The sequence below is a fragment of the Eulemur rufifrons genome, chromosome 7 (assembly GCF_041146395.1).
Source record: "Eulemur rufifrons isolate Redbay chromosome 7, OSU_ERuf_1, whole genome shotgun sequence".
NCBI classification, from domain to species: Eukaryota; Metazoa; Chordata; class Mammalia; order Primates; family Lemuridae; genus Eulemur; species Eulemur rufifrons.
In genome coordinates, this window is record NC_090989.1 from 274,572,230 (window position 1) to 274,598,150 (window position 25,921).

Below are 25,921 nucleotides of genomic sequence, written 5' to 3' on the forward strand. Positions count from 1 at the left end.
ATTATAGAAAATCAGCTGGTTACGGTTACATTTTGCATTTGATAAAATAGGAGCTGAGATTAAGAAGATATTTCATATCTCTCTCCTGAATATTTCCTTTAATTCTTCATCCTTGTATAAATCAAAATTATAAGTAATTTTAGGAAACCAAAATAATTAGCCAGCAAACCAAAGTAATTTTACTTAAAGTACTCAAAACAAAGAGTTGACCAAGTTAACACTTGTATTTTACAAACCTTTCATCAGACTTTCAGCATACTTACGATACACACACTTATTCTTTTGAAACTCCTATTTTGAAAGAGAGACTAAACATGGTATGATACTTGCGGAGACTTCCATTAACTTTTTTCCAAATAGTGACATCTGCAATGAGAACAGCTGGTCTCTTATCTCATCGCTAACAACAGAGGTGGGTGGGCACACAGGGTGAGGAGAACTGCCTCTGAGGCAGACTCTCTAGCCGGAGCCCTCTGCACAGAAGGCACTTAGAAGCAGCACCCCACCTGGACACACTGGCCACAGTCCTCAGTGGCAACAAGCCTACCAGAGAGCTGTTGGCCATTTATTTCAGTAAACGGATGAGAGAAGATAAAACACACAGACACTGTCTTACATTTATTTACATGGAGGGATAAGACTTAGTACAAATAATAAACATTGCTTTAAATACAAATAAATAGCTCTGGTTTCTAAAGGAAACAACTCTATATAATTCTAAGTATTTTCAAAGTTTCCTATTAAAAATAGAATACTATTTTGCATTAAGGAAGTTCTACTCCACCAGAACCCCTTTGAGGACTTAAGGATAAAATGGTGATTTCTAACCTCCAAGAAGTCACCAGAAAAATGGGAGACAGTGCTCCCACCTCTCTGAACTATCCCCCAGATGAGTTACTTGCATCATAGATAGACAAAGCTAATAAATGCAGAAAGTATTTGACATTTAGAGCTATCTAAAAAGATTAACCTTGGGAAAAGTGGTAAGAATCTCTCTGAACAGTTCTGTGCATTTTGAAACCTCACTATGCTGAAGTTTTGATTCAACTGTCTTAAATTAAATTTATACTCACGGGAAGACTTAAGTTCCTATAATGAAAGCTTCCTCTTGCTAGGAACAATAGTGGCAAATAGTCTGTAATCACCAGGAATGGCACCTGGAATAACAAAGTGATTGACCTGGTAAAGGAGCAATGGTGCTGCCCAATGAAACAGTCTGTCAAACTTGGCACCAAAATGACCAAAACTGTGCCGAAGAGACACACTCCTAAATCTGTTGGTTTATTTATTTCTCTATATTGTTATATTTAGAATGCTCAAAGTGGCAAAAATAACTAGGAAGAAGTACGTTCTAGAAGAATCATTTTCAAGTCATGCAGTCTTTTAAAACTACCTACATCATGAGGTCATTATAATCTTGGTGCCTGAGTAGTGTTTGCTCCATTGACTCTCTGTGCCTACTGCATGTCCCCTCCTCATCCTGCACAAGATCATGCAACCTCTTCTACTCAGACCTCTACACGATTAGAAAATAATATGTTTGACAGTGACTATTATAGCAATGTTTAGGTTTTAAAGAAATTTTGCCTTTTCTATTTAGTTGGACCATGATACAATTCCAAATAGAACATTCTCATGCTATAAAAACAATCTCATGCAAAAAGTGCAATTTTAAAACTTCCACATTAATAACAACATTTGGTGTTATAGAAGGCAGGATTATTTAGATTTTAAAAATATGATCATTATAGAATAAAAGTTGGATTTCCAAACAGAACTTCCGTTGTGGTATAAAATGCTAAATTTGATTCTACAGTTTTGTCAATGCAAACAATTTTAAGATATACACCATGTTTTCCTAATTGGGATTTTGAAATAATAAGCATAATTCTTAAACAGATTATTACAACATTTGTTCAAAGAACCAGCTCCCTTTGGCCAAGAACTTTCTTTTCTAGTCCAACTGGAGGGATTCATAGTAAATTCTGGAACAATAGTTCGGAACATGATTTAAAATGTCTCTCACTCCCCTCCTTGTCTCTTACTTTTCACGTTGTAAAGACATGTGAGCATAGAAAAAAGCTCAATTTTTTAAAAAAATGGATGTTAATACATTCAGTTTCCTGATTTAAATAATAACATTCTGTATATTTGCCTTTCTCTCTGGCACACTACAGAATGTTTCTGGAGTTACAAATCCAAACAAACCAGCCAATTAGAGCATCCCAGGGTTCAAATCACAATTTGGGACACAATCCTATTTATTCTGGATGACACTCAATTCCACACATAGTTCAGGGAAGAGACATCCATAAGAACATCCAAAACATTATGTTACCAAACTCTAACATGTGACTGTGCTCTGCTGGGTAGTACCATTCACATCTACAAAGTACAAAGGTAGAGGATTTCAGATGTGGAGACCAATTTGCTTTGGCCGCTACACTAATTCACAACCATCATCTTCGAGATTTCCAAGCTGTTCTAGAATAAGGAGTAGTCCTTTTTTTATCTGGTGGCTTAAAGTAGGAATAAACAGGCGCTGCTGGATACTCCGCATCAGGATTTTCTGCCATCATTTTCAGCTTTGCTTCAATGGCTTTTATCTTTGCAGTGACACTGAAAAAAGGATAGCGGAGGATCAGAGTAGACTTAAGTACATTCAGAAAACAGTTGTATATTTCATCTGCTTGTGCCTCTTACACGCATATCAGAGCAGAAACAAGATACCATAATACGAACATTTAAACATTGTATATAAAAGACAAAAATAACAAATGCTCTCATTTTAAGAAAGAGATTAAGTCTGAACCATCTATTAAGTTTTTAATATAAGCCCAGACATATGTTAGGAGTACTTCCCGTATCTTTACATTTACTCTTCAGACTAGACACCATTTAACACCTCAGTGCTAGGTAGAGAGCAGGCACTAAAAGTAATTATTGTAGGACTGAAAAACGACATTATAAGGTATGTTGTATTTCTTATTTTGCAGATGAAACTGAGGTAAATATGGTATTAATAAAGTTTACGATTCACTGAGTATTTACAACGAGCTAGGCACAGTGCCCAGCATTTTACTCGTATTGTTTCTAATCCTTGTAATAATTCTATAACGGTTACCATCCACATTTTACAGATAAAGAAACAAATGCAGAGGTAGAGATGTGCCCAAGGTTCACACAGCTAACGAACTGCAGAGCTAGGATTCAACCCAGTTTATCACTAAAACCCTTGCTCTTTCCTCTCCATCAGGCTGGGATCGGAACAGCCCAGAGAGGGTGAGGAGACACTGGAGAAGTTGTGAGGGATTTGCTTTTGATCGAGGTCATTGCTATCCCCAGACCCAAATGCAAAGCACTCAGGCAGTGGGTATCCTTTGGACTATGGCTGCCTTTATTTTCCATTCTTGATGCTGTCAATAGTCTATGGCCAATGAGAGAAACTTTGGAAAGTGTGTGTGTGTGTGTGTGTGTGTGTGTGTATATATATATATATACACATATATTATAGCCTCTTAGAGATTCTCAAAACGTATACATTGCGCTGCACATGCCCCATAAATTTACATGGACAAACAATTTAAAAACTAAGTTACAACAAAAAGAACACTGAGGTATTGCTGAGATGCATTCTGGCCCCTCTTCCATTAATAGGACAGCCAGCCACTCATTCAGTATGAGTCACAGTGAAATAATCGTATCTAATTAGGCAGAGACGTTAATAGAAAGATGTAAGCTGAGATCCTCTGGATTAAAAAATAGATGGAAAACACTGGGCTATCTTGTAAACAAGTGGTAAACATTAATCATAAGAAACTAAAGACATGTTCATTGTAACATGAAGACCATCAAGCATAAAATGCAGTCATCCCTTCCTAATAGGAGTTACGTTTATGAAAATTGCCATGGAGACCAATCTGTGATCAAGGAGGTTCAAATTTTATTGGGAAAATAGCACATGGATATAAGAAGCTCCCAGTGAATCTAGAAGTCATAACTTTTTTTTTTTAATTCCCAGGAGCTTAAAACAATAAAGGCAGCATAACATTAAGAAATATCATGATATTAAACTTAAATGAGTAACTATAAAATTAATTATCAATTTACCACTCCTGAAAACATTTCAGGACCATCTCCCCCTGCTGTTTAATGAGATGCTTGTAAATTTGTTTTGTTTGGTGCAGATAACATACAAGAAAGGCATTTTTTCCCCCTGCCTGGTCCTCTACCCAACAGGCATTGCTTTCCTGACGTTCTAACTGCTGATTTCTGATCCTGATGTATCACTGATGCTCCATCACATATTTTTCTCCCCTAGCCTGGTACATACAGGCTTTAGCTTCTTTTACATTCCTGCATTTACAGCCTGGAGCTTTTCTTAATAGCTTTCTTAATAGTATTAATAGTAACTATAAGATTGAATTCTGAAGTCTAATAGAGCCGGTTTTGAACCTTGACTCTGTTATTTGCTACTTGTGTGACCTCAGCCAAGGTATTTCACCACTCTTTAAGTTTCACTTTCCTCATACGTAAAATGAGTGTAACAGCACTTTTACCAGAATTTTTATGATAATTAAATGACATACTTCGTGTAAAGTGTTTAGCATAGTGCCTGCTTCAAACCGAGCTCAATAAATCCTGGCTGTTATTACTGTTACTGTCAAAATTTCTCCCTAGGCTACAATGCAAAACAAAAACAAACCCTTCTACTTCTGCTCAACCATCTACTTCACTTCCCCTTTCTCTACCCAACCCTTAGATTCCCTGCTTTGAATTAACTCCAAAGAAGTAACTAACAATTCACACAAACTAGAACCAAAACCTAGAGTTGCTGCCATAGTACATAGAATTAAACATCTGCAAACTAAAATTCTGTATAAGGGAACTCATCGTTGGGAAGGAATTAAGTGCATAAGAACAAATGCCAAAGAGACCTAAGGCCTTATTAAAATGCCTGTGTTTAGGGTAAGGACTGTGTCTGATTCATCTTTGTATTCCCAGTGCCGAGCACAAGGCGTGGTGTGCAGTAGTTGCACCCAGGCTTTTTGAATGATTTAATTCTACAAATGGGGAGTACATGATCTTAAGGGGATGAAAGGGGAAGAAATGTATACATTCTGGAAATTAACTGAATCTCTCTCTCATGTCAAGTTAGTGATTCTTTTCTAAGTTAAGAGTCTGAAGATTCACTTTGGTATGAATGAAGGTGTGGAATGAAGAAATGGCTCAAGCTCTTGAATAACTGTGTCCTTCTATAGTACACCATCTTACCTTAGATTAGACTGAGTAGGCTCAGTGCTTGAGGATGGCTCAAGACTGATAGGAAGGATCTTATCATTCTTGTTATGATCGTATCTCTGAAAGTAAGAAAAAGGGAAATTACTTCACCTTAGCAGAAACCAGTCCCTTACTGTAGTGCATGGGTTCAGAAACTCTAATGCCACTAGTGTATCACGAGTATGTTTCTAGACAATTTTAAGACTACTTTATCTTTAGAATTAATGCAAAAATCCATATAGTTTTGGCCTAAAACTTGTAAGTTTAGAAAAAGAAGTTAAGAAGCAGCTTCCAACTAGACATCAGTTCCTCCTTATTTGGTAGGAAAGTAATTTCAACTTTCAAATCCCCAGATGGCACAAATACACAGCAGGGCTGTCCTCTTACATTCTTCTTTAAACTGTCACATATTATCTCTTACAATATTTATTTTGTTTTATTGAAAACACTTTAAATTTTACAAAGTACCAAGCATAATAGTCAACTCTTTTTTTTTTCCTTGTTGCCGGGGCTAGAGTGCAGCGTCATCACAGCTTACTGCAGCCTCCAGCTCTTAGGCTCCAGTGATCCTCCTGCCTCAGCCATCTGAGTAGCTGAGACTACAAACACGGACCACCATGCCTGGCTAATTTTTTTTGTAGAGACGAGGTCTTGTTATTGCCCAGGCTGGTCTTGAACTCCTGGGCTCAAGTGATCCTCCTGCCTCAGCCTCCCAAAATGCTAGGATTACAGACATGAACCACCACACCTGGCCATAATATTCAACTCTTAACAGGCCTGAGTGGAGAATAAAAGTAGTAATGGCTTTCAGTTGCTGAAAACATTATACAGTAAAGGAGTAGCTTAACTTGATGTCAGATAATTATATACTTCTTATAAAAAGTAAATATAATATAAAAGAGCAATCAAGAGCGTCTGGTCAAAAAAATTTATAGGAGAAGAGAACCCTGAGGCACAGAGACTCTCAAATGAAAGACAGGAATGAAGGATGATTTCTCTTGCATGCCTTTTCAATGAGATGCAGAATGAGAAAACGACAGTCAGTTTGGCAAACGAGACTTGATTCTGAGTAAAAAAATATTTGGTAATTTTCCTTGTTTCTATTTTTAAGGTAATGTGTCCTAGAAATTAAGAAGGCTCTGTGATTACCTGAAATACTAAGAAGGATCCAAAGTGTCTTTGTTTTTTTAGCCTGGACATAGAGTTTAAATGTCTGTTTAGTTTCTGTGACTCTTTACTGGGCAGCTTGTTGGGAGCGGGAAGAGTGTCTCTGATCCACAACCAAGCTCATATAGCTAAACATTTAAGTTCCAACACTGTCACAAATCTTTTCACAGGCAGGTCAAGTCTCCACTACAGAAGGAGGAGAATCAACTCTTGGGACTGCTCCAGTCCACACACTTTACCACTTCTATGCTAGCTGGAACAGAATGCCATTCATTTTTTTTTTTTTTTTTTAATGGCCACAGCTTTTCTAGTGCATTCTCCCCGAGAGACCAACTACAGAATGAATAGGGCAGTTTGCCACTTCTCAGGGCTTGGAGACAATGTAGGCACTGCAAAGTCCCACAAACCCACACCCTAAAAATTCTCAAGATCTCTGGAATAAGGAGATGCCTGTGCTTTAAGCACTAACACAAACTACTCACTTCTCAAGTATTTAGAATAAACAAATTCAAACTCTCCACAGACTCCAAAAGCTGGGAAGAGTCTAATAATGCCCGAAGCAACTAATTTTAAAAATAAATACCCTTTTTCTTCCAAAGAACAAACCTCCACCAAAAAAATGATAGAGGTCTGAGTATACACATTAGCCACATGGAAAAATCAATCAAAAACAGGATCTGTGGGCATGTGGAGAGAAATAACGAAGGAACTTAATCCCTCCTGAGATGTTTCTCAAAAGAAAAATCTGGCAACACACATGGTAAATACAAGTAGGAGACCAAACTATGGCTGTTCCAGATGTGAAAGGCTGGGATGCAAATGGGTAAGTGGACAACTGTCTTTCAGAAGACTCGCTTAGGATGGGGTTTGATGTTGTCCCTCTAGCATCTCTAGCGTCTCAGACGTACCTTTACTTGAGCATGTGCCCATCGCACCACCAGCTTCTTAGACAGAGCCAGCTTGCCATTGAGACACTGGATGGCTTGTTCTGCTTCCTGTCCAGGAAAGGGACAAATGTTAATAAAAACTTTCAAGTGCTTAACTAGCTATATGTAGTTTGACAGGGCCTTGCTAGCTTTGCTGGGTCAGTTTCTAACCAAATTGCTTTTGGTAAATAATTGGCAAGAGTTTATAATTTAAAAAGGCAGAATAGCAAAAAAGATATTAATTTTTTAAAGTGAGACAAAAATTCAAATCCTGGCTCCACCACTTGCTAGCAGTATGCTATTTGGCAGGTCACTTAATGTCTCTAGCTTTGCCACTTGTAAAATATTGATAATAATACTTGTTCCTCAGTGGTGGTTGTGAGGACTCAAGCAGTACATGTAAAGCATGGAGCATGGGGTACGCACTTACAAATGTCAGCTAATAGTACTGTTCCTATTAGGTGATACCTTTCTACACACTTCCATTAGTTAGGGTAGCATCTACTATGTCAAGAAACTGTACTCCTCCCTCTAGGGACTCTTGGAACTATATCCTGGACTAGGGCTTACTCCCTGGATCCAGAATGAGGAACATTAATGGCATCAAAGGATATGTGGGTGAAGGAAACTAGGCCGGAAAAATCAGGAGTGACTCAAAGAGACTGTTAGCAAGGTATTTGTGTGAGTCAATCTATGCACCTGGTCTTCAGAGCCAAAAGTTCCCTGACCCTTTCCCCATCAGATACAGGAGCAACAAGGTTGAAAGGAATTCCTGAAGCTGGAAAATAGTCACTTTAGGTCATTCCCAGGAAACCTGGCTGTACTTTCCCATCCTGCCAAATCTTCTTTGCCTCACTGGTAACCGTGAGGCATTCAGCCAAGTGTAACCCATGTTTAGTGAGGGTGAAGAAGCCCTTGAGGAAGAGAAGAGGATTAAGGTGTCCTAGAGAGCAGGGAGAGTCTATATGAGACTGAGGCGTAATACCAGTAGGCGTTCCAGTCTGGTTTTACCTGTGATTCTCTTGTTCCTTCAGAGCTCACCAGTATGACATTTAACAAATATTTATTGAGTACCCACATGTGTAAGTCATTGGTTATTCCCTGGCCATCCTTGCCCCACTACAGCACAAGTTAGAGAGACGAAGAAGCAACATTTTATTCTTTTAAGTTTCACTTGGTGAATTAGAATTCATAAGGCACTCTATTAGTTCTGACGTATCAGCAGTGATAAGATGCCAGCAGAGGATAGTGTTTTAAAAAATAATTTCCTATCTCTGTACATTGTTTCAAAGTTCATGTATTCAATAGTACTACTAAATGCCAACTGTGTTTCCTTATGTATCCTCATCTAGTCTTCCAACTTCTTATAAAGTAAGAAGCGTGTGTATTTTTAATCCCCATTTTTAGATGAAAATCGAGGCCAAAAGAGGTTAAGAGACTTGCTCAAAGTTAATAAATAAAAGAGCCAGAAATATAAGCTAGGCTTTGTGACTTTTAGTTCAGTGTTTTTAAAGCAACATCTATCCCCAACATTACCACTGATTTTAGTTGTCTGCAAGAATTCTCATCACACTCTATCACTAAGGAAGAATAAAGTATTTAAGACTGCTAATCCTATAGGGCATTCTTTCACTTCTCTCAAAAAAAAAAAAAAAAATTGAATAACAATGTATCACTTATTGCCTATCATATTTACAAAAATTAGAGAAAATAAAAAATATCCAACACTGGTAAGGACAAATGATACTCTCATACATTTCAGAACATACTCATATATCATTTCTGGAAGGCAACTGGAAGTTGTATTAAGAAAAGATATGCATGGCCTTTGATGATGCCATTCTATTTCCAAAAATGTATTAAACATATACATAATTAGGGCTATAAAAATATTCACTAGTGTGATGTTTACACTAGTGAATCATTAGGCAAAACTCAAATAGCTAACAATTGGGAATTAGTCAAATAGCTTCTATTAATGATGTTGATTAATTTTTAACTGTAATCTAAGTCACGTAAAATAACATGCACAAATCTCTGATAAAGATCAATGATTTTACACATGCACATACACATACAAACACCAGTGAAACCACAATATCATGATATAGAATGTTACCTTGATGTGATTAAATGGAAGAAAAATTTTAATATACTTTGAGTGATAAACATGATAATATGATTCTATTTTTGTGTTATAGACTGTATATGTGTTTTTGTGTGTGTGAATGTGAAGACAGAAGAAAAGGCTGGAAAGATATATGACTAAAAATATTAACAGTGATCCTTTCTGGGTCTTGGCCTAAGTGATTTAAATTTCCCTTTTTGGTTATCTATATTTTTACCTATAATAAGCACATATTACTTTTACAATAAGAAAAGCACTCATACAAATTATTATTAATAAAACAATAACCAGGCAATGTTCTTATATATGATGAATAAAGTTATAGAGCGTATTAAGCAGCATCTGTATATTTAGTACATTCAAATTCAATTTATCAATGCATTTCCACTCCAAGGACTAAATTTTAATACAAGGAGATACACGTATATATCATGGTTGAAGCTGAATGTACTCTTCCTCTCTATTAAAATTTATATGCATTTGTTCTGAAACACTGAGAAAGGTACATTTTTAAGAAATCAAAAGAGTTTGTGGGGGAGGAAGGGGATGGGTAAATTCACACCTAATGGGTACAGTGCACACTATCTGGGGGATGGGCACACCTATAACTTTGATTCAAATGGTACAAAAGCAATTTATGTAAATAAAATGTTTGTCCCCTGTAATACCCTGAAACTAAAAAAAAAAAGTTCGTGGGTGGCTCACCAGATAGGTTTCTATACCACAGGGCAAAACTACTGAAAGAAAAGGAGGCTTTGTCGACCAGCCACTAAAGGAAGAAACAAACAGAATGGGGAGGGGGATGTCCATGTGCTCAGTGTGGACAACTCAAAGCGTTTCATCAGAAAAGTAGTCAGTCTGTCACATTAAACCTTGAGACAAGGGAGGATAAATTTTGAATGCTGTTCCCTAATTTATTTGTTTACTGAGGATCTCTTTTAAGACTCAGTGTAAGATACGCAGAGATGAATCAGACATGGTTCCTGCCCATAAGGAACTGCTATTCTAGTAGTCAAGAGAGATGCCCGAATAATTATGAGAGGTTGAGAAGTACTATGATCAGGGGAAGAAGCTCAATTACCTGCTTAGTTTCAAAGTTAACGAAACAGTACCCTCGAGGCTGTCCCTCCAAAGCACCTGACTTGTGGAAGAGGAAGTCAAACTGCTTTACCTTCCCAAACTTCTGGAGGAGCTTGAGGAGGTGGTATCTGTGGAAAAAGAAGAGTCCATTAGTATGCTCCAGAATTTTGTTGGCTACTCAGCCTGAAGTGCTAGATAAAAGCAGGAGATAATTTACCCCAGGGATAAAATCTCTCGCCCCCGCCCTGTGCCTTCCTCCAAACTGCTGTGTTAGTTTATTTGGCAAACGGAATTGTTTGCCTCTATTTGGAATGGGAACTAGAATTGTCACGGCTATGCGGCTATGCGTCTGTCCAACACAAAAAATACCAAACAACAACAAAAAAAACCACACCTTACAAACAGCTGTCTGGCCCACAAGTACCATTTGTTTTTCTTTTGGAGAAAAGCTCAAAAATAGTGTCGATTTATTTATTTTTAATTTCTTGGCATTGAAACAGCATTTGTGAATAACTATAACTCCATCAGAAACACACCCCCACACTCCAAAGGCTAAAATCTTACCCTTTCTCAAAAATAAACAAAGTATCAAACACATACACATTCACACAAACAAAAAAACAGTCCCGGAAGACTTCCCTATTAGATTTTGTAGTTAATTATTAGATCCAAATTGCACTTGTGAGAAACTGCCAAAAATTAAACCACAGCTAGTCACACTTCTATAAGTGCTTGGAAGTTTCAATCCCTGATGTGACTGAACATTAGGAAAATGTGGAACCACTATATGACTGAGACTAGCCTTGTACAGGGCAGGGGAACCTGGCCAGTCCTATAAATCATCCAGCCATGGGTAATTATACAGCCTTAGTTGCCTCAACAGTTTATACTCTGAGGTACAGTCAAGTAAAGAATACAGGTGGTCACGGAAGAATTTATTCCTGGCAGGATATTCACCCCAAGCTATTGCTCGCCACTCTGTCTCTCATGCTCTTCTTGGATTCCTTACTCTAAAACTTATTTGGTTTCTATAGAGCTTTTAAGTTATTCAAACAGATGTGGCCTTAACAGGTTGCTGTGGCCAATCTCAATTCTGACTTCCTGTCATCTGATGTAAGGGTGAGACAAACCAACAGCTCTCCCGTTTCCTTTTCCTTTGGCCTTCCTCCTGGCATCCTCTGTGCTATTCAAATGGAGTCAAGGCTTTCTCTAAACAATGCTGTCCCTGTGATACTAAAAAGGTATCAGCCCACATGCTAAATCTGTTATTACTGGGAATTCTACCCCACAGGGAGTCAGTAAAGTTGCCGTGATAGCCACATTTATATTCACATTGTTTTCTAGGAGAAACTCATCAAGATTTCATTCTTGAGCAAGCATCTCCTTTGGGAGGCAGAAAGATATGAAATGGATCATAAGCTATACTAAATTTGATGCTAATGCACATCAACAAGCACGTCCATTATATTGGATCAGGTGTCTGACACAAAGGAACAAGAAGACATTATACAGGTTTAGTACTGGGGCAGGATGCAAGGATCCCAAGGCATATTGTGGTTATTAATCTGGTCTTTGGACCTGTTTTTTTTTTTTTTTTTTTTTTTTTTTGAGACAGAGTCTCGCTTTGTAGCCCAGGCTAGAGTGAGTGCTGTGGCGTCAGCCTAGCTCACAGCAATCTCAAACTCCTGGGCTCAAGTGATCCTTCTGCCTCAGCCTCCCAGGTAGCTGGGACTACAGGCATGGACCACCAGGCCCAGCTAATATTTTCTATATATTTTTAATTGTCCAGCTAATTCTTTCTATTTTTAGTAGAGATGGGGTCTCGCTCTTGCTCAGGCTGGTCTCGAACTCCTGACCTCGAGCAATCCTCCCGCCTCGGCCTCCCGGAGTGTTTGGACCTGTTTTGAAAGAGAAAACCACCATGATTCCCTGCCTTCTAAATTCCCAACTTCATCAGGAGACCTCAGTCACTAGTGACAATGTAGGTGGTGATTCTTCAGGGGAAAGGGAGACACCTCAAGTGTAAACTTCTGGTTTTACTTGATTTTTTGAATAGGCTTACGGCAACAGTGAGTCTCTCAGATACACAGATGGGCTAGGAGAGTTTCCCCCAGGATCTTTAGTTCACAGCTGCATGTTCTACTTACCATACCCATTCAAACCTTAACACTGTGTCAGATGCCCTAGAATGGGGGGGTCAAACCCATTCTTAAAAAACAATCTAAGGGCTACTGTGGGTTGGTCATCTTTTTCATTAGCTCCGTTATGCTTAATAGCAGGAAGGTAATGTGATTGGCATTTCCTAAGAAATGAATTTTAATTTACTTAAAAAAAAAATGCCGACAGATTATTCTTTGTAAAGCTAACAAACACATTCTGCCCGAGAAGTGCGACCTTAAGATTCCAGGAACATCTGCTTAGGTCTGTGTCTTTCAACTTCTCCAGGATTTCTTTTCTTGTCTGATAATTTCTTGAAATTATAGGAACACCGAAACAAAAGGAATGAAATGTTTACTATTTTGCTTCCTGGAGATGGGGACTGCAAGCTCTGATAGCGAAAAAAGCCTGAAGGATCCTGCTTTCACATCTGCAAGCACTTTTATCTGCTGCTGAAGTGTGGGAGAGCTCACTACTCAGCAGAGGCTTGCTTTACTTAATGAGATGTGTGCTCTGCAGCCTTCAGGAGCTAGAGAATTAGCTCACCAGCCGTCCCCCACCCCACCCCATTTCTGTAACTTAATCAGTGTTTTCTGCAATGAGTCTTTAAAACAAACTTCCTGACTAATGGCACATTAATAATTAAACTATGCAAATGTTAAAACAGACATCGACTATGTGTTGAGAACCAATTAGGCACTTAGACTATCCAGGTGAATAAAACTAGGTTTCTGCCTTCAAGGACCTCATATTTTGGTTAGGGGAGAGACACGTAGGCAAACAATTACAAAAAAGTGTGATACTTGCACAAAGAGGTATGTACATGTGCACCACAGAAAGAGGAAGACCAAGGGTGCAGGAAAGGTGGTGGTTACAGAAAGCTTCATGAAAGGAGATCTAGAGCTGGGTACAACGGCACATGCCCATAACCCCAGCTACTCAGGAGGCTGAGGCGGGAGGATAGCTCATAGCTCAAGCCCAGAAGTTCAAGATCAGCCTGGGCAACACAGCGAGATTTTGTCTCAGACAAAAAAAAAGGGAGTGATATATGAGTGGAATGTGTCAGTGTGAGTGAATACACGTGCAAAGATATAAAGGTGAAAAAGTGTTTGATTCACTGGAAAAGAGCAGGGGGTAGACAGTACGATGAGGCTGAAAGGTAGGCAGAGGACAGGTTGTGAAGGATGTTGTGTGCTTAGGGAATTTTTTTTTTCTTTTTTAAGAGATGGAGTCTCACTCTGTTGTCCAGGTTGGAGTACAGTGATGTGATCACAGTGCACTGCAGCCTTGAACTCCTAGCTTCAAGCAATCCTCCTGTCTCAGCCTCCTGAGTAGCTGGGATTACAGGCATGCACCACCTTGCCCAGCTAGGAATTTTAATTTCATGTTGTAGGTAATGGGAAGCCCATAAAATGACATTTAAGATTGTTTTTAGTGTAAAATTTGTTTTAGAGAAAATTTTTTAAGATTATGAGGAGGGTTTTTATGTTCTATGCTATGTACGTTATTAAATGGTCTTATTGTGTTTCCAATTTAAGTAAGCAAACAGTAAAGGCTGTTTCTTGCAAACCAAAACATGGAAAGAAGCATGGACAGTGAAGGAAAAATAAGGAATGGGCTGAGAGAGAAACATGGGTTTCTTCAGGGATAAACACATTGTTCTCACACGCTCATGCATTTATTGTCCCTTGCATTCTAGCTTACCTAGTTTGTCCCTGAAAGTCTGTATCAGGACATTCACCTGAATGACTCTCCATTGTTTTTAAGTTTACTTAACACACCCCAAACCACCCTCCCCCCTACAAACTGGTGCTCCTTGCCAGCCATCCCACTGGTCAGTGTTGACATGATTCTTTTACATTCCTCAGGCAAGAAACCGCAGGATCATCTTCAACTATCCACTGCTTTTCAATCACTTTCTTCATGTCTCAGACTCACCCACTGGTCTCCAAGTTCACTGTCTCTATTTAGCAGGGCTGGTTTATAGCAGTATTTCCCAACTAGTCTTCATCTTCAGTTTCTGTCCCTTCAAGTCATCCTACACATTGATGTGGAATTTCCCTACTAAAACATCACTTCCATGATGTCAGTCTCCTGCTAAACACCCACAATGAGTCTTTTCTACATGAAGTTCAAACCTGTCAAATTTTAAAAACTCTGTCTTAACCTGATAATACTCTATCTACTCAACTACTATTTTCATATTCATTTCGTATTCAACCTCTACTTAACTCAAAAAGGCCTTCCTGATATTCTGCTTACACATAAAAATCTTTCTCATTCCTACCTATATACTTTTATTTATGATTTCCCCTCCACTTAGAATGCTCCTTCTCTTAGAATTTCTACTGGCTTTGTTCTCTCTCAGACTACTTCTTGTGCATAATGCAGTGGCTATTAATTTGGCTTCCTACACAGCACACTGAATATTTGAAAAAGAAAGCCCGTATTAACTTTTTTAGAGGAAACCACAGTATGGAAAACTGATAATGTCTATGAACATAAACTTTTTCAGTTTCTCTGTTTAAGGCACAGGCAATGATATTTTGAGGTATTGTTTACCCTGACAGTTAAATTAGGTTCCACAACAATTAAAAGTCCTCACATTTTTAAATTTAGAATATTCTAGGACACTTTAGGGCACTTGAGGTTATAAATGTTCAATTACTAGAATATTTGTGCAAAGAGTACTAAATTAGACAGTGGGAAATTAATTATTAACTACTTCAGTAAACTGAGCCAACTCATTTAACTCTTCCTATAAAATAGGGAAAAAAACGTTTCACTTACCTCACAAAGTTGTTAAGGGCTCATGTAAGAGGAACTCATACAATATTAGAGTTAGAAGAAATGTTCAGATCACTTAGTTGAACATTCTCATTTTATCAGTAAGAAATATTAGATATAATATACTTGAAAGGAATCAGAATATAGAAAGAACATGGGTTTGGAATCTGCTACCTCCATAAACAAGAGTGTGTCATCACCCCCTCAAATCCAAATCTCTAAGATTTAGTCATACAAATATTTCTGGCATTTAGCATAGCCCTAAAGTGGTCAGTACTGCAGTACTATTGTGTCCACAGAGTGAACACAAATAAAAGAAGCACAATATTAGAGTGCTAGACAGTCAGTTAGGAATGAATATTCTGTAGGGAGGAGACTGATAGGTATCCTAGTGTAACTTGAGCAGGACTCAGATTAGTAACCAACAGGCACTACACAGAATAACTAGAACTAATTACAAAATAAACTAAAAAACTGAATGGAAAATTATTGTTTTTTTCTTAAAACTGCTGCTGTTTTACATATTCCCATAACCATTCCTGACAGTAAATATTTTGTTTTCTAAGAAGAGGTAAGAGAACATTTGAACAGGAGGGACATTCAAATCAGTTTATAAAGAGGTCAGGAAGAAGGGTGGTAGAGAGTAGGGATATACATAGGAAAGAAAGATAAGAAGGCTCTCTAGAAGAGGAAATAGTAGGAATTGGCAGCAATCTGGAGGTGAAGGGTAAGTTTAACTGGGAAAACTGGAGGATGCTCTGTAAACTTTGTCAAGAATGATTAGAAGTTTTGAGATTTGGATTCAACTAATAACTTCTGAGATTGGACTACAAAACAGGTGCCATATGTACAAATAAGTTACATCATGTAATCTGTCAATGTTTGGGAATGTTAGGCTCACCATTACCTACCCTGAGAGAAACATGATCCAGAAATTTACATATTTCAAAAACTTAGAAGGAAATCATATACCTTCGTAAGACTTACCTTATTAAAAGGTCAGGTTTCTTTGTGTAATTAAGTAAATTATGTCTTTAAAAAGAAATGTATTAGTATTTAATAAATCAGTTTGTTGGAGAGATGAAATGTCCTAAGGTGAGGAATCCATAGACGAAAAACAGTAAAAATGGTTTTTTGTGAAATGGAAGTGGGGAAGCCACAGCGAGAGCATGAGTACTTCTAGCCAGCATACCCTGATCTACAGGTTAGTACTTGATGTCCACCTTCTGCCTGACGTAAAAAGAGCAGAGATATCAGCGGGAAAGTTTTGATACAATGTTCCTGTTAATGCTCTAACTGAAGAAAACATTCACATACTCCAACTTATGACATAAGCTGAGGTGGCAAATGCTCATTTGAACTTTCCTGTCGAGGACACAAGTAGAACAAGGGTCTCATTACAGAGAACTGTGGCCAACACAGCCAACATTGTTTCCATGCTTTAGATTTCCATGCAGACAAGCAGAGGTGGGAATGGAAAAACACTCTTGGGAGCATCCCAAATAGTTTGGGTTTTAGATATTGGAAAAAGCTTCTTTGATGAAGAGACATTAACTGAGAGGTTGGGCAGATTCACACACTTATCCTCAAAGCCATGAACTGAATAAATAAATAAATGCAATCTATTCTAGTGTCCCTGTGACCAAGGTAACATAATGTGGACAACACATCTTAAACACCACCAATTTCTACAGGGACCCAAATGTGTTTATACTTAGCTGACTTGTGCTTGAGCAAGTTTAAGGAACTAAACTTTCTGTCATGATCTATAGGTTTATATCCCTTTTTCTTTCTACTAATCACAACCCTCACATATACCTCCCTCATCCCAGACCCAAACGAGCAGGTTTCCCCATTTCCTCTCCTCTTGCCTCTAACACTATCCCAAAGAGAATAACTTCTAAGATGGATGATGTATTCCATACTCCACGGAATATTCCACATTCCATTTAAGCATTGACCCCATAAAGCTTAATCCACTCATCCTACTCTGCCACCAAGCCCTGCCTTCCCCTATCACAAAACCTCTCAATTTTCTCTGCCAAGAAAGTCCTTTCCACTATAATGGCTGTGATGGAAAAGAGCAAGAAGTCAGGACAGTTCAATCAGTTTTGCAACCGTGGGCAAGGTACTTCTGTTTCTTGGGCCTCAGTTTCCTCTACTGTAGGATAAGAGATGCAACATTTCAGAGGTTCTCAAGTGTGCTCCATAGAGCCCTCGAAGTTCCAGAGCCTCAACAGGGATTGTCAAAGAAAGGGTGGCAGCTGACAAAAGGCTTTGGGTGCACCTATTCTCTCCCTTAATCAGAGCGACTCTGAGCTTTTATTTTATATATAGCTTCTGATTACTTTTAAGACAGGTTCTTAAAAGGTCTGAAAACTGCTTAGCATGGCACTTGGCACTCATTTAATGAATGAATGAAAACCAAAGGGACTGGGATGCTCTCTAAGATCCCTTCTAATTCCCACCTACCATGCTTCTGTGGCCGCTTGAATTATAGTCAAGTGTTACCTGTCTGCTTGTGTACAAAAGTACCAAGACTTCTGCTTGTTCCTTCATTTTGGGACAAAAGAATGCCCAAGGTTGATTCTAGAAATTAGTTCCCTATAGCCACTGGGTATAAAGATTCAAATAGCTGGATACGGAAGAACAAGTAGGAAAAAAGAGGTATATGGTTTAAAGGACACTCAAGTCTGTGTCTTTGCAGTAGCAGAGTCCAAATGTAAGAAAAGTGACACAACAACAGGTTAATAACATTCTATTCCTTCAAAAATAAATTAAAACATAAAAAGGTCAAAATATATCCTATATCCCATGAAAATTCTTCCGAATATCATCACCACAAAACATCCCAATTTTGTAGCTAGTGAATTAAGGTGACTTAGACTTACTCTGTGATTTTAGGGTCCAGGTTGCCAATCCATAATCGGTGCCCTTCCTGTAGAGAGCCCTCTGAAAGGATGGATGCATTCTCCAGGGGAAGAGTTTTAGTTTCTGCTTCCATCAATCTCTAGGAAATACTAAAGGAAACGTGAACACTCAGGCAGGAGAAGAGTAACACTGTGAACATGAGACTTCAAATTCAACTCAACAAACATTTATTCAAGGAGGGCATGCCCTCTGGGCAGTCCTTCAAAGGCTTCAGTTATTCCACAACCAGGGCCCCAGAATCAGTTCCCTTGGGACAGCTCCTCTGGCAGCCAGAGCGTAGAAGCTGCCATTTAAGGTGAAAGGGGCGCGGTTCTATGTGGAGAAACTAAAGTTTTCCTCCTCTGAAGCCAGAGGCTGACTGGGCAGAAGGCCAAATTCTCTATTACTACATGATACTACAGTTCAACAACTGTCACCCAAAATAAGTCTTGGAAACCACCAGGAAGTGAGTCTTAACAGCATTAAAGGGGACGGGTAGGGAAGAGCAGCATTACATCCCTTTTCCTCATGGAAGAGGCCATACAGCAAAGGAAAGAGGCAATATAGGAAATCTGTGCTTAGACTCTGGAGTTAGAACTGGGTTTGAAAGTAGGTTGTGTGACTTGGTGATTACCTGAACTCTCTAGGCCTCAGTTTCCTCGTATATATAAACGGAGATAAAGTTCTCATTTTATAAGGTGGTTGTGAAGATTAAAGATACCACGTTAAAAAAATCACTCAACACTGTATCTAACAGGAAGTAACCAACACATACTAGCTATTATCATGGCCAGTATTTTGTGAGAGACTGGGAGGAAGAGACTAATTTCCTCCTTAGTTACTTCGTTCTGCCATTTGCTAGTTGTGTAAGTAACCTTGGGCAACTTACTTAAGCACTCTTTGCCTTGATTTCCTCACTTGTAAAATGGGGATAATACATCATAAAATTATTAATATGTGCGGATTCACTGAGTTAATACACCTAAAGCATTTAAGAACAGGGCATGGTACCTAGGAAACATTCAATTAATGTTAGCTTAAATTATTACTACTCTTTAGCCAAAAAGAGTGAGAGTTATGATAGAGACAGCAGTGGAAAGAGTAGAAAGCTTGGTGTCAGAAGACCTGCTTTCAAACTGTGGCATTTCCACTGGAAATCGCCTCTCTCTGAGCTTCAGTTTCCTCATCTTTAAATAATAAATTTTGCCCTGCTTATAACATAAGGTTGCCCAAGAGGACCAAAAATGAGATGACAGATGTAAAATAAAGCTTTAATAAATGTATAATGTGGTAGAGTAAGAAAAGATAAAGGGCCTGGGAAGATGGTAGGCTGTGTCAAACTTCAGAAATCCCTGCTAGAGAACACATGGGTCCTATATATTCAGAAGTGCCTCAGAAGTCAGCACTGCAGGAACTGTGTCTTACTAACAACAGTTCAGCTGGGCACGGTGGCTCATGCCTGTAATCCTAGCACTTTTGGAGGCGGAGGCAAGATAATCACTTGAGGCCAGGAGTTCAAGACCAGCCTGAGCAACATAGTAAGACCCCTGTCTCTACAAAAAATAGAAAAAATTAGCCAGGTGTGGTGGGTTGTAGCTATAGTCCTAGCTACTCAGGAGGCTGAAGCAGGAGGATTGCTTGAGCCCAGGAGTTTGAGGTTGCAGTGAGCTATGATGACACCACGGCACTCTAGCGCCAGCAACCAAGTGAGACCCTGTCTCAAAAAACAAACAAACAAAAAAAAAACAGTTGACATTCATTGACACTGCCATTACCTCTTATTCATCTCACCCTATAAAGCCTAGCACATGCAGTCCCTAGGTAATTGCTGAACACATTTCTCTACTCCCAGCACGTGAGGGTATTTTCTTCCTTTCCTATTCACATCTTCAATATATTCAGCAATGTATGACAAGCAACTAGGTACTGTAAACCCTGGGCTATGTACTAAAAACAGAAAAAATGAATAAGCTATAGCTCTTGCTTTTAAACCTCCTGAGAGAAAGGTTAAACATGCATAAACAGAATCCCAGGATTGTAAACAGGGGAGAAACATTTTGTCTTCTCCTTGCTTTTCTTTTTCCCTTGTTTTTAAACAAATCATTCGTTAAAAAAAAATTATTTTCTGTTTTCTAGGCATTGCCTAGTTTGTGCAGAGCAGTAAACAAGCAAGGTCCCTGTCCTCTGGATGCTTGTATTTGGAAAGTGAGCGAGACAAAACAAAAAGGAAAACAAACAAGATATAATTTGTGATAAATGCTGCAAACAATTAAGCAGGGTGACGTGACATGAGGTTGGACTACTTCAGATTGAGTGGAGGAAAGAACTCTCTAAAGGAGATGACATTTGAGTTGTGACTTGAATGACAGGACCTTCTCATTTTCTTGTGCATAAAAACAGCAATAATACGAATAGCTACAAAATACCACAAAAAGGCATCATGTTTCAATGGGAAGAGTGCAGTATATGAGGATCTGGATTCAAACCCTGCTTTTGTATCTACTTATTGTGTCTTTAGCAAGTCACATGATCTCCCTTTATGTGTCCTTGCCACAAAAAGTTTTCCCTAATAGAGCCCCTTGTTATTCTACAGCACAGCTACCTTTTTCTTCCCATATAATGCTAATTCAATGTGTTATTTAATATTTTGTCTTCTGTTTCTCTCACTAGAATGTCTTGATCATGGTTCTATTCCCTGCACTTAGGACAATGCCTGGCTTATGGTTGGTGCCCAATATTTACTAAATGATGCAAGCTACTTCTCTACTCACAGCCTTAGTTTCTTCTTCCTTCCTAGAATGGAACAAGTATCCCTATCTCATGAAATCGCTGTGAGTCTTAAATAAGACAATATCGGTGACAGCCCAGCACAGGGCTTTTTGAGGAACGATAAAGTGTAATAAAAGATCGAGACAACATGCAAACCCTTTGGGTTTGCAATGGCGACAATCCCTTAGATTAACAGAGTTCACAAAACGCTTCTACATCTATCCTTCCAGCTGAGCTGCAACCACCCAGGAAGCAGGAAGTCATCTGGAAATTAATTTAATTTGGAAATTAAAGACCAGAGAAGCAAAGGCACTTAATCCTAAAAGCTAACAGCCGGGCCAAGCCTAGAACCCGGCTTTCCGATTCCTGGCCGCGAATTCCCAGAGGCGAGGGGTCATTACTCGGATTGTTATTTCCGGGCCAGCCGCGGGACAATCCGGGGCGGGGCCTGAGAAGCCGTCCTGCGTGGGCAGCCTCTTCTAAGACCTCCTCGCGGGACCAGCCCGGAGGTACAGGGACACGTCGCGGCCGGACTCACCTCGTGGCCTCGGCGTTGTGCCCTCAGCTCATGCCCCGAAGGCAGGTCGCGACTCCGCGAACCACCAAACCTCTCGATGCGTCCGCCTCAACACCGCCCGCTGCCAGGCCGCCCGTGACGCACTACGCCTGCGCCGCCGCCCCGCCCCCGTGACGACACTACGCCGGCGCCGGCGCCGCCGCCGCCGTCGCACGAGTCTTTCTTTAGTAACCCGGGCGATAGCTGGTGAGTGTCCTTGACAGGGCCTCGAGGCGCGCGTGTGGTCCGGGTACTAGACACTCTTACTCAAGGACCTCTGTGGGACCCCAGGGGACCAGACTACCGCCCCTGACCCATTCATTTCGAGTCCGGCTTGACCTTTACGGCCGGGGCGGGATCTGTGGCTTTAGAGCGGGTCTCACGGGATGGGGGCGGGACTCACCAGCTAGGAGTTTAGAGGATGCGGGGTGGGCACGGGGGGTACTTACTAAATAGTTGCCGCTATTTAGTAGCACCCTACTTAACGGGAGCACTTATTTTCAGAACAATCCCTTGGGAGTAGCTATTATTATCTGCCATGTTGAAGAAACGGAAGCTCAAAAAGATAATTTTTACCAGGGTCACGCGGCTCATATGATAGAGCTTAAATTTAAACGTAGGTCTGTCTGACTCCAAAGCCTGAACTTTTAACCACTTCTCTGTGCTGCCCAGTGGCAAATCAGTTGCATTTTAGTAGTTCTCCATTTACATAACCCAGTGCGTACAGTGTTGTCATTTACGTTTTACAAATGAGATTGAGGTCTAGAGTTTGATCAATCTAAGGTCACCTATCTAGGGAGTCCTGGAACCAAGACTCTTTCCCGAATACTCTCTAAGCTTGGTGCCTTTTCCTTTAACAACCTATTGCATTTCCCAGAATCTCGGAGAGCTTTATAGTTGGAAAGGATGAAAACCCGGCCGACCCCTTCGTTTTATAGTTGAGGAAACAAAACCTAGGTGGCGGGAGGATGGCAGGGGGCGATGAGGTAGAAATATTGGAATCCAGCTCTCCGATGCCTTAGTCAAAAGCTCTTTCTCCACCTGTTAAAGTGCCTTATTCCTTCTTTGGCTGTGCCAGTGACATAATGATTCTGTGTATAGTCAGATAACTATAACAACCTTTATTGACGTGACACTGAATTTAGAAAAGAACATGCCCTACAGTCTCTAATAAAAATCTGGCAAACCAAGAGAGCGGAGGCAGTGTTGGGAAGCCCAGAAAGGACCACTGGAGAGGTAGATTCCAGTTCTGCTTCCAGCATTTTGACTCTGGGCAAGGGCATAATCTTTCTGAATGTTCATTCGTATATTCGTCACATTTATACAATATCTTGGGTTCAGGCACTGTGATAAGCACTGGTGTACAGCAGTGAACAAGACAACCATAGACTAGTCCTTGTAGTGCTTTTAGTCATATGGAGGGAATTAGACAATACTCAATTATACAAATATTAGCTTGTGTTGTTAACAATTAAGTCCCATGATGAAGTACAGGGTGTTATGAGTGTACTACAGGACATCTGCCCTAGGTCGGTTGTAGGAGGTGGCCAAAGAAGGCATTGTCTGAGGAAGTGATGGTTAAGCTGACATCTGAAAGAAAAATGGGTGGCAGTCAGTAAAAGGGGTGGGGGAAGATTGTCAGGCAGATTTAATGGCATGTTTGAAGACCCTGGAGCAGGAGGAGCATTTGAGAAATGAAAGATCAGTTTGCTTTTCTTGTAAAATGTGAGTGGTAATCACCACTCTGGTTATTGTGAGAATGAAATAAGATAATCATGTAAAAATATTTTATATTCAAAAAGGGCCTGTGTGTGCACACTCATATTTGTAAAAATGTACATATTATGAGCTAGTGTACAGCTAGATTGGAAGGGGTTGCTGGAAGCCAGGACTTTGAGTTCACCATCTAGCTTTTTCCAAAATTAAAATATACTTCCAAGAAAGAACAGGACTCTCAACTTTGGAAAAAGAATGTGTCTCTAAAGTAGTTTTAAAAAAAATTTCAACAGTTGGATACTACAATAGCTACTATTTATTGTACTCCTACTAGATGCCAGGCATTGTGTTATACTTTTTTTTTTTTTTTTTGACACAGGGTCTTGCTATGTTGCCCAGGCTGGCCTTGAACTCCTGAACTCAAGTAGTCCACCTTAGCACCCCCAGTAGTGAGGACTATAAACATGTACCACCAAGCCCCACTATACTGACTGTTTTAGGTACAGGGTATACTGTAGTGGTTAAGAGCACAGACTCTGAAGCTAGATTGCCTGAATTCGAATCTTAAGCAAATTATTTATTTATGCCTCTGTTTTCTAATCTGTAAAATGGGGATAATCATAGTACTCGTAGGGTTATCTTGAGGCTCAAATGAGTTAATGTATGTAAAGCACTGAGAATAGTTTCTGTCACATAGTTACCACTATATAAATATTAGCTATTGTTGTTATAATTACCTTTTTTAAGGTTCCTTGATGGCACCATGACAATGTGGTAGAAACTGTAGCTCAGAGAGGCTGACAAGGTCACACAGCTGGGAAGTGGGGGAACTGAGATTCCAGTTCCAGACTGCGTCCAAAGCCTAGACTTCCACCACATTGCTTCTGTGTATAGGTTAATTTTGTTAGGAACTACTTGAGCTCATAACAAATTTCTTCCCTCAACTTTAATTCTTTATCTGTGCTGCACTGAATGTTAATATGTACGTCCTTAAGGTAAAGAATCTAAGGGATGGCCTTATTGAACTTCCACTTGGAAATTTCCTGACTTCTGTGCAATTAAAATCTAGGGCTTAAGTATTTCAGCAATGTGGTTTATTTATAGAGCTGTCTTCCGGTTCATGTGTACTGGGTCTCCTTTTGGGTGCTGCGTTTTCTGTCAAAGGTTATTTATTTCTAATCCATTTTGATTTCCTGTTTCTTTGTGGGTTGGTATTATGACCCACAACAGGAACACCAGGAAACCTGTCTTAAATGGAGCAGCCAGATTGAGACCCTGTAGATTTAAAAAAAACCCAAACTAAAAAAACTACACATTATTTTACAGCCATATTTGGTTATAAGGATGAGTTAGGCATTGGCTTTATTAGGGAAAAACCTAGATATAGAAACTTCACTCTGAGCCAAACTTTTGTGAGCAGTTCTGATGAAATAGGTCTGGGCTATTATTAACTCCATGTCCTTGGATAGTGACTTAATCTCTTTGAGCCTCAGTTTCAATATTGGTAAAATGGGCATTATTATACTTTCTCTGTGGCATTATTGAGAAGATTAGATGAAATAATATGGGTAAAGCAAACAGCCCAGGCTGACCTCAATTAATGGTAGTTATTGATAATAGTAATTAAAGAAGAAGAGGAAAAAATATTCCTTCATTTTTCATCCAGATCTGTTTTTGCAGACTTTGTATGTTGATCACCGACTTCTAGCATCCCTTGATACTAAAAATTCCACTAGGAGAAATTATTGGACTTTATACTACTCATTTGCTTGTTTTTTTAAAAAAATAATGGTAGTAATAGCCACCATTTATTAAGCAGGTGCTATATTTCAGGCACTGTGCTAGGTGTTTTACATTCACTGTTGCATTCACTATTTCATTTTATGTAAGATCAGGTTTATTTTTCTTATTGATGAAGAAAGTAGTGTCCAGAAATGAAGAGTGAATTGCCCAAAGTTGAAATTTGCATTCAGTTCTGACTGACTCTAGGCTACCTTGCACATCGTTAATGACATAAGTTTTCTTTAGCGTATCTGCCACCAGCATGAAAGTCTTTTCAAAGGAAAGGTGATAGCTATCAACAAGTATCATTTTTTGGGCTCCTGTCTGCTAGGCACTGTGCCAAGTATTTTATTTGCATTATCTCATTAATTAGTTCCAACCCTAAGAAATAAGCATAATTATCCCCATTTTACAGTTGAAGAAATCAAGGCACAGGGAGATTTTGTATTGAGTGGTGGAGCTGGGATTGGATGGTAGCTATTGTTCACTCCATTATATTGCATCAAAATTTTAGGATGGGATTTTTTTTTTTTAATGAGGGATGGGACTGATTTTCAAAGCTAGCAGCTTCCAGGTTTTTGATGCTAATTGTTCTTAATTTTTAGCTGAGCGATAGCTAGATTCCTGGCAGAAGCATTGTCAGCTAGCTAGGACTGTGTTCTA

At 39.3% G+C, this 25,921-nt stretch overlaps 2 protein-coding genes across 3 annotated transcripts in view; one reads left to right on the plus strand and one right to left on the minus strand.

Moving 5' to 3' along the window:
* Positions 1–404: 404 nt before the first annotated feature.
* On the minus strand, positions 405–21,859 carry RBM18 (RNA binding motif protein 18). Its single transcript, XM_069476750.1, has 6 exons — positions 21,743–21,859; positions 18,417–18,545; positions 10,583–10,709; positions 7,356–7,442; positions 5,275–5,360; positions 405–2,619 (listed from the first exon to the last, which is right to left on the minus strand). Exons 2-6 carry the CDS (start codon positions 18,527–18,529, stop codon positions 2,460–2,462), a joined length of 573 nt encoding a protein of 190 aa, XP_069332851.1. The 5' UTR covers positions 18,530–18,545; positions 21,743–21,859; the 3' UTR covers positions 405–2,459.
* A 77-nt stretch (positions 21,860–21,936) lies between these two features.
* Positions 21,937–25,921, plus strand: part of MRRF (mitochondrial ribosome recycling factor) — a 52,881-nt gene continuing 48,896 nt past the window's right edge. The window contains exon 1 of one of the 2 annotated variants that reach the window (XM_069476748.1): positions 21,937–21,967. The gene's annotated coding sequence lies outside the window, so the exon portion shown is untranslated. The remainder of the gene's footprint in view (positions 21,968–25,921) is intronic. The other variant, XM_069476749.1, reaches the window with a different exon arrangement.